Genomic DNA, 9,017 nt, shown 5'->3' with positions numbered 1-9,017 from the left:
GGCTATACATATAAAAGAGAAAAAAAATGTACCTCTTTAAAGGTTTGTGTGTCTTCCAGAAAGTATTATCAGGGTCACCCTAGCTGCCTGTTCCTGTCATCTCCCCCTCTAAACACACTTTTCAACCATATCATTAAGGTGTCTGTTTGTACTCTCCGACTTCCATTACCTTAACACAACATCAGCCAAGTGGAAAACAGTGAGATGCAACTCAAGGATTGCACCAGACTCGGAAGGTCTGTGGTAAAATAGCAACGTCAGACCTTTTCATTTTCTAGCCCAATCTTAGCACACTTTTGAAAATACAACGCATTCCTTAGGCGCTGCATATTCAGGGACACAGATCTGTAAACTTCAAAAGAAGCCTCTTATTGTGCAAGAGTAAAGGAAGAACGTTTGCTTTTCAATTAAATTCAATGCTGCTTAAGTATCTATCTATCTATCTATCTATCTATCTATCTATCTATCTATCTATCTATCTATCTATCTATCTATCTATCTATCTATCTATCTATCTATCTATCTATCTATATAGTGCCTTTCATTTCTATCTATCTATTATATAGTGCCTTTCATATCTATCTATCTATCTATCTATATAGTGCCTTTCATATCTATCTATCTATCTATCTATCTATCTATCTATCTATCTATCTATATAGTGCCTTTCATATCTATCTATCTATCTATCTATCTATCTATCTATCTATCTATCTATCTATCTAGTGCCTTTCATATCTATCTATCTATCTATCTATCTATCTATCTATCTATCTATCTATCTATCTATATAGTGCCTTTCATATCTATCTATCTATTATATAGTGCCTTTCATATCTATCTATCTATCTATCTATCTATCTATCTATCTATCTATCTATCTATCTAGTGCCTTTCATATCTATCTATCTATCTATCTATCTATCTATCTATCTATCTATATAGTGACTTTCATATCTATCTATCTATCTATCTATCTATCTATCTATCTATCTATCTATCTATCTATCTATATAGTGCCTTTCATATCTATCTATCTATTATATAGTGCCTTTCATATCTATCTATCTATCTATCTATCTATCTATCTATCTATCTATCTATCTATCTATCTATCTATCTATCTATATAGTGCCTTTCATATCTATCTATCTATCTATCTATCTATCTATCTATCTATCTATCTATATAGTGCCTTTCATATGTATCTATCTATCTATTATATAGTGCCTTTCATATCTATCTATCTATCTATCTATCTATCTATCTATCTATCTATCTATCTATCTATCTATCTATATAGTGCCTTTCATATCTATCTATCTATCTATCTATCTATCTATCTATCTATCTATCTATCTATCTATCTATATAGTGCCTTTCATATCTATCTATCTATCTATCTATCTATCTATCTATCTATCTATCTATCTATCTATCTATCTATCTATCTATCTAGTGCCTTTCATATCTATCTATCTATCTATCTATCTATCTATCTATCTATCTATCTATCTATCTATCTATATAGTGCCTTTCATATCTATCTATCTATCTATCTATCTATCTATCTATCTATCTATCTATCTATCTATCTATCTATATAGTGCCTTTCATATCTATCTATCTATTATATAGTGCCTTTCATATCTATCTATCTATCTATCTATCTATCTATCTATCTATCTATCTATCTATCTATCTATATAGTGCCTTTCATATCTATCTATCTATCTATCTATCTATCTATCTATCTATCTATCTATCTATCTATCTATCTATCTATATAGTGCCTTTCATATCTATCTATCTATGTATTATATAGTGCCTTTCATATCTATCTATCTATCTATCTATCTATCTATCTATCTATCTATCTATTATATAGTGCCTTTCATATCTATCTATCTATCTATCTATCTATCTATCTATCTATCTATCTATCTATCTATCTATCTATCTATCTATATAGTGCCTTTCATATCTATCTATCTATCTATCTATCTATCTATCTATCTATCTATCTATCTATCTATCTATCTAGTGCCTTTCATATCTATCTATCTATTATATAGTGCCTTTCATATCTATCTATCTATCTATCTATCTATCTATCTATCTATCTATCTATCTATCTATCTATCTATCTATCTATCTATTATATAGTGCCTTTCATATCTATCTATCTATCTATATAGTGCCTTTCATATCTATCTATCTATCTATCTATCTATCTATCTATCTATCTATCTAGTGCCTTTCATATCTATCTATCTATTATATAGTGCCTTTCATATCTATCTATCTATCTATCTATCTATCTATCTATCTATCTATCTATCTATCTATATAGTGCCTTTCATATCTATCTATCTATCTATCTATCTATCTATCTATCTATCTATCTATCTATCTATCTATCTATTATATAGTGCCTTTCATATCTATCTATCTATCTATATAGTGCCTTTCATATCTATCTATCTATCTATCTATCTATCTATCTATCTATCTATCTATCTATCTATCTATCTATCTATCTATCTAGTGCCTTTCATATCTATCTATCTATTATATAGTGCCTTTCATATCTATCTATCTATCTATCTATCTATCTATCTATCTATCTATCTATCTATCTATCTATCTATTATATAGTGCCTTTCATATCTATCTATCTATCTATCTATCTATCTATCTATCTATCTATCTATCTATCTATTATAAAGTGCCTTTCATATCTATCTATCTATCTATCTATCTATCTATCTATCTATCTATCTATCTATCTATCTATCTATCTATCTATCTATTCACTTTTTTGTATCCACCCATTCCATTTTCCTTTCTGTCCAGTTGTAGCTCCGCTCCTCTCTCCTGCCTCCAGAGTTCAGTGATGAGTCCACTTAAGGTGAAGGGGCTGGCAGGGCGCCATTTACAGCTTCCCCTATGGCACCAACGATGCTGGCGCCAGCCCTCATGGCATTGTCGTTGTATTCATTGTAGGACCTGATCTCGTGTGGCGCAGTGGTTGAGGTTTAGGACTTTAAACCCTGATATGCTATGCGTTCAAATCTCGTTAGTGGTACTGTGTGACCACTTCACCTGCTTGTTCTCCATTTGAATTAAATACAACGAAAAATTAAGAAATGTAAGCAATTGACCTCAGGTGTTGTAAGTCAACTTGGATGAAGGCGTCAGCCAAAGAAGTAAATGGATTCGGCCGTTACGTACTCCTTAAACATCGCCGTTATCGGAGTGCGATCAGCTAAACGAGCAGCACACCCTGAACTTTTCCAGTGCTCGTCTCATGCCAAAAGGAGCTGCCGCCAGTAGCGTCGGGCTGCGAATGACTAACTGTGGATTTGAACTTATTACATAAACGCCACCGCCAGCTCCAAAACAGCACTGGGTGGGGGGCGGCAGACCGTTATCTGGCCCGGCCGGCCTCCTGTTCATCATTGTGTTTACCGCATTTTTTTTTTCTTCCTATTTAGTGGCTGAGGCAGGAGCGCCGGGGAGCAAGTCGAGCCCCCCAGCTTTCCAAAAGGCGGCCCGTCTCCAAATTCCCTAAAGTCGGGGCCAGCGAATAGGGTAACAAATCAGGAATTTCCTTCTGCCACTCCTGCAGCAGAGCAAGCGAAGCAGCACTCCCAGTTGCAAACTCCCATTTCCGCCCCCAAAAGGCAGAAGTGGGTTGCATTTTCTTTGCTTGCTCGTGCTTTTTTTTTTTTTAATTTCCTATTTTTGTCTGTTTTGGGAAATAAAATCTTTGTTTTTAATAGCGTGAATTGTGTTCCCAAAAACACGTGACGGAATAGCGTAACTTCACAGCGATTCCCTCAGAAAGCCCCCTAAACGTGATGTGTGTGTCGAATCGGATCGGAGAAAGTTTATGATTTCTTCTGGACGAATGCATCTTGTTTGGCGAAGCGAGCAGGCAGAGCACAGACACGCCAACTGGAAGAGATTATAAAAAAAAGTCTGGATTCCGCCGCTACCGCGCCTCCTGAAAGGGACGACGGCCCGCAAATTGGCTTTCTTCTTTTCTTCTCTTCTGTTTCTTTCTTCTACTGGGATGACCGGATGGTTTACAGTATCTGCATCTCGACTCTCCGGATTAGCCCTGACCTCCATGGGAATATACTAAGTCTGCCCCGTCGGGATCGGCTAACTTTCTCCCGGAGTTTGTTCTCTTTTTTGAAGGGATGACCAAGGAAAGGAGCGAGTGGGATGGGGTCTCCTGCTGGACGACTAAAAAGAAGCCGAGCTGGGAAGTTCTGCTGTTACTCGTGTTGCTGCTCTGCCAAAGCTGTGCCCAGGAACTGAACCCCAAAGGCAGGAACGTGTGCAGGGCGCAGGGGTAAGCGAGCGCACTTTACGGGGTTTCTCGTCGAACTATTGCTTGCCATTCTCGGAAGGGGTCTCTGCATATGAAGTTGGTTCTTTCTGCTTTGAAAAGCTTTCTAATAAATGAAGAAAAAAAATCTTTAATGTATGGTATAGGCTACCGCAGGATACTTAGAGAAATAGAAACCCTGAACTTAACCATGTAGTCATGGTCATTTAACCTTAAGGAGCCTGGTATGCATCCAAATAAATAAAAGGTTCTTTCTGAAAGCTTCATGTGGATGGGGCTTTTTGGAACCAAAAATGGTTTCCTTATGGCATCGCTCTGAAGAACCGTCTTTATTTTTAGGAGTGTACTGTATATAGCGCCTTACGGGGCTTAGTAGTCAATAAGTCAAGGGTAGGTGCCATTTGACTACTTTAATGCAGCAACTACAGACTAAAAACATTTGCCTTTAACAAAACACAGCTGTAATACATTTGAAGCGAAACCGCACTTACGTGAATACCTACACTGTACTTACAAAAAATAAATAAATAAGTAAATGCAAATTAAACGTCTGAAGTCTTCCGAGTCTTCCAAGTAGAGCGCAACTAGCGACTAGGTGTCTCTCAGAAGCCCCGATCCAGACCCCCCTCCCAACCACCCGGCCCAGGTGCAAGACTGCTAACTTGTGGGGTCGCGGAGCCGAAATCCCCGCGAAATGCTTGGCCCAGCTGGATCCCGTTACACGTGGCGGGCCGCGCCGCTTTTCGGGGGGTCACAGGCGGTGTCCAGATGTTGACAGCTGGACGGTCTGTCACTGTAACCTCCACGAGGGGGCGCAATGTCACGCCGTGCCACGCCACGTCCCACAACACGAAATGGGAAGCGGGTCTGGTGAACGCCATCCATCCGTCCGCGCCATCCACTCAGAAATAACGGATCTGTTATTGGGTGTGCGTGGTTCCTCGTTAGGGCCTTTAATTTCGGAAAGGGTTCTTTGTATATGAAGTTGTTTTTTGGCCTTTCATTTTCCTAATATGTACACAAACCTGAACTCTTTCATGTCTATAAGGCTACTTGCAGGATACAACAGATAAAGATAATTCGAACTTAACCTGTCTGATTGTATGCAGCAGGAGCCCGTATAAAATTCTGGAGCCCATTGATATTTCAAAACATTTGTTATCATTTTTTCATGGTTATTTATGAAGCCTGATGCAAATCTAAATAAACAAAGGTTTTTTTCTGAAACCCTCATGGCTCCCCTATCCAGTATTCTGGTTCAAGTCTCACACTCTAACAGCTAATGGCACTTTACTCGATGGTGTGGCTTCTTGTCGAGCCATTGATGCGATGTACTTACTGCTGGAACTCAAGAGTCAACTTCATTAAGAAACCACAAGGCTATCCGCCAGCAGCTGGCAGCTTTACATACCGCGTGTGTTATCTGGACAATGCCTGGCTGTGCATGTGTGTGTGTGTGTCCAAAAATAGGAGCTCAAGGAACAATAAGGAGCAGCTGATTTGCCAAATGGAAAAAGCCAAAACAATAACTCATAGTTTTATCAAAAACTGTGCACTGCCTTGTGGGATGTGACCTTCATTCAGTCAACATGTGCGCACAGTTTTGCAGTCGTTTTCAGTTTAAAGCTAAATAAATAAGAATGACATACTTTTGCTAGGAATCCCACTTCATCAAGGTACTCCTTTATAAAGAGTGCAGCAAACACTTGTGTGTTTTGTTCAATTTACATTATTAGTTTAAGAGTAGAACTGGGCTGATTTTATTGTTATGAAAGGTGCTATTTAAATAGAGATTAAGACAGATTAGATATGGGTTTATAGGGCCATTATTGTCACCTGCCAACACATTGCCACTCTCTGGCTCCATATTACTGAGTGTTATGACTTTCCTTGAAATGTCTTCTTTCATACTTGAAATAACTACCTGACCTAAAGGATTCTGTCTACTTTATCTGAAATAACTGTGCCACCTGAAAACTTTACCATACATACTGTAACTGTGCCACCTCAAAACATATGTTCTGTTTATCCACCTTAATTAAAGGATAGGGTCTGTATATGTATGAGTACATCCAGTAGCTCTGTCTCTGTCACTCAAACTGATGGCACATCACAAACATTAACACTACTATTATGAATTCATACTAAATGACACATAACAGAGACATATGCATTGCATTTATCATTCCAACAGACGGTTTATCACAAGCATTTGTAGTAATAAAATGCATTGCGTTTGCCAATCCAACAGATGGTGCATCACAAACATTAACACTGCTTTTATGAATCCCATATCAAATGGTGTACAACAGAGACAAGTGCATTGTGTTTGTCATTCCAATACATGTTGCATCTGTTGGAATGACTGATGCAATGAACTTTATTACTACAAGCATTACAACATACATTCTAACAGATGGTGCCCTGCAAACATTAATACTGAGGACCATGTTTATTACTTAGATTTCAATCCATTTTAGACATGTCTGGAATAACTGTTACCTTAAAACTTCTGTATTCCTTACCTTAAATAACTATGCTGCCTCAAACTTTCTGCCTTCTTTATCTAAAATAACTATGCTAGATCAAAATTTCTTATTTATCCACCTTAATAAAAGGACAATGTCTGTGTATCTATGTGTCCATCCAGTTGCTGTGTCTCTATCAGTCCAACAGATGGTGCACAAACATTTGTAGTAATAAAATGCATTGCATTTGTCATTTCAACACATGGTGCATAACAAACATTAACATTGCTTTTACTGATTCCATACCAAATTGCAGGCATTACGTTTGTCATTCCAATAGAGGGTGCATCATAAGCAAATGTATTATTATTTTAATTATTATTTGCAGTAATGCATTTTGTTTCTACAAATGTTTGTGATATGCAGTCTATTGGAATGACATATGCAATGCATTTTATCACCACATGCATTACAAAATTCATTCCAACAGATGGTGCATTGCAAGCGTTAACACTAAAGTCCTCATTGAATAATTAGATTTCAACCCATCTTAGACAGGTGGCACAGCTAATCTGAAATGACTATGTTATCTCAAAACCTCTGCCTTCTTTATCAGAAATAACTACGCTACCTGAAAACTTCTGTCTAATTTATCCACCTTAATAAAAGAACAAGTATCTGTTTCTGTGTATCTATGTGTTCATCTAGTGGCTATGTCTCTGTTATTCCAACAGATGGTGTATCACAAACATTTGTAGTAAAAATGCATTGCATATGTCATTCCAACAGTGGGTGCATCATAAACAGTTTTTTTATGATTACAATTGTTTGTGATGTGCCATCTGTTGGAATGACAGATGCAATGCATTTTATTGCTGCATGTATTAAAAAATACATTCCAATAGATGGTACACTGCAAATATTAACACTGAAATCCATGATGCTTACTTAGATTTCAGCCATTCTTAGACTGGTGGCACAGCTAGTCTGAAATAACCAGTGTGGTCTGCAGGGGGCACACTAGCTCCCCAAGGCATTTATCCAGCTGTTAGTTTCCCACCTGCACCTCACAGTCACAAAGCACAATAATAATGCAAACAGCAATTCTTCTTCTTCTTCTTGTTCCTTTTCTTGTTGTTGTTGTTGTTGTTGTTGTTGTTGTTCTTCTTCTTCTTCTTCTTCTTCTTCTTCTTCTTCTTCTTCTTCTTCTTCTTCTTCTTCTTCTTCTTCTTCTTCTTCTTCTCTCTCTCTCTGTCTTTGCTTCCACCTCCACTCCTCCTCCAGAAAGCTTTGTCCTCCACTTCCCGGCTCTGGCTCCCAGAGCAGTGGCAGCAGGCTGCTTTCATCCTGAACCCGGGAGTACTTCCAGTTGGCCGTTAGGGTGTTAGCACTTCCAGATGATCCCTACAGTATTCCTGCAGCACCTATGGAATCCAACAGGGCTGTGCCGAACTCCAACTCCCATGAATCCCTGTGGGATTCCAAGGCACCGCTGCAACCCAGGGGGCTGCCATCAAGTGCTCCAGGGGAGATAATGCCCTGTGTTTATCCTCTCCCCTGCTCCTTCCACCATGGAGGCATCCTGGCCGGGTAAGGGCACCAGATGCCCACCACACCATATTACCTCAAAGCTTCTGTTTTCCTTACCTTAATTAACTACGATACCTCAAAACTACTGTATGTCTTTTGTTAGCTCGTCACTTCTGTCTTCCTTAGCCAAAAAAACTCAGAAAATATACAAATTGCTTTATAAGCCAACTTCTCACTTACACATAAAATGGAAAGGAGTTCATATTTCAGAAGATGCTGAATACAGCGCAGTTGCACAGTATGGCATCTCTTCATTTACATATACAGTTGGAGCTTGACATGATTTGCTTTTATTTAGAGTGACACTCACCAGTTGGCCCAGTAAAGAGTTGTGAAGATTGTAGAGCTTGAGTAGAGCACCTTTAACCTTCCAAAAATCTCAAAATGAATCTGTCTGTAACAAACTGAATAACAAACTCTATAGTATACATTTCTGCGGTGGGTTGGCACCCTGCCTGGGATTGGTTCCTGCCTTGTGCCCTGTGTTGGCTGGGATTGGCTCCAGCAGAACCCCGTGACCCTGTGTTCAGATTCAGTGGGTTGGAAAATGGATGGATGGATGGATATTATACATTTTAGTTATGGAGAGAAGCAATGAA

The 9,017-nt window shown here is 38.4% G+C and overlaps 1 protein-coding gene across 1 annotated transcript in view; it reads left to right on the top strand.

The window, feature by feature from the left end:
* Positions 1-3,482: 3,482 nt before the first annotated feature.
* Positions 3,483-9,017, top strand: part of scarf2 (scavenger receptor class F, member 2) — an 88,646-nt gene continuing 83,111 nt past the window's right edge. Inside the window, exon 1 of the mRNA XM_051921347.1 lies at positions 3,483-4,363. Coding sequence (XP_051777307.1) covers positions 4,209-4,363 — 155 coding nt within the window. The 5' untranslated portion in view covers positions 3,483-4,208. The remainder of the gene's footprint in view (positions 4,364-9,017) is intronic.

Source organism: Erpetoichthys calabaricus, chromosome 18, assembly GCF_900747795.2.
Source record: "Erpetoichthys calabaricus chromosome 18, fErpCal1.3, whole genome shotgun sequence".
Taxonomy (NCBI): domain Eukaryota; kingdom Metazoa; phylum Chordata; class Cladistia; order Polypteriformes; family Polypteridae; genus Erpetoichthys; species Erpetoichthys calabaricus.
Note: the sequence above shows the minus strand (reverse complement) of the source record. Positions and strands in the feature narration are given on the sequence as shown.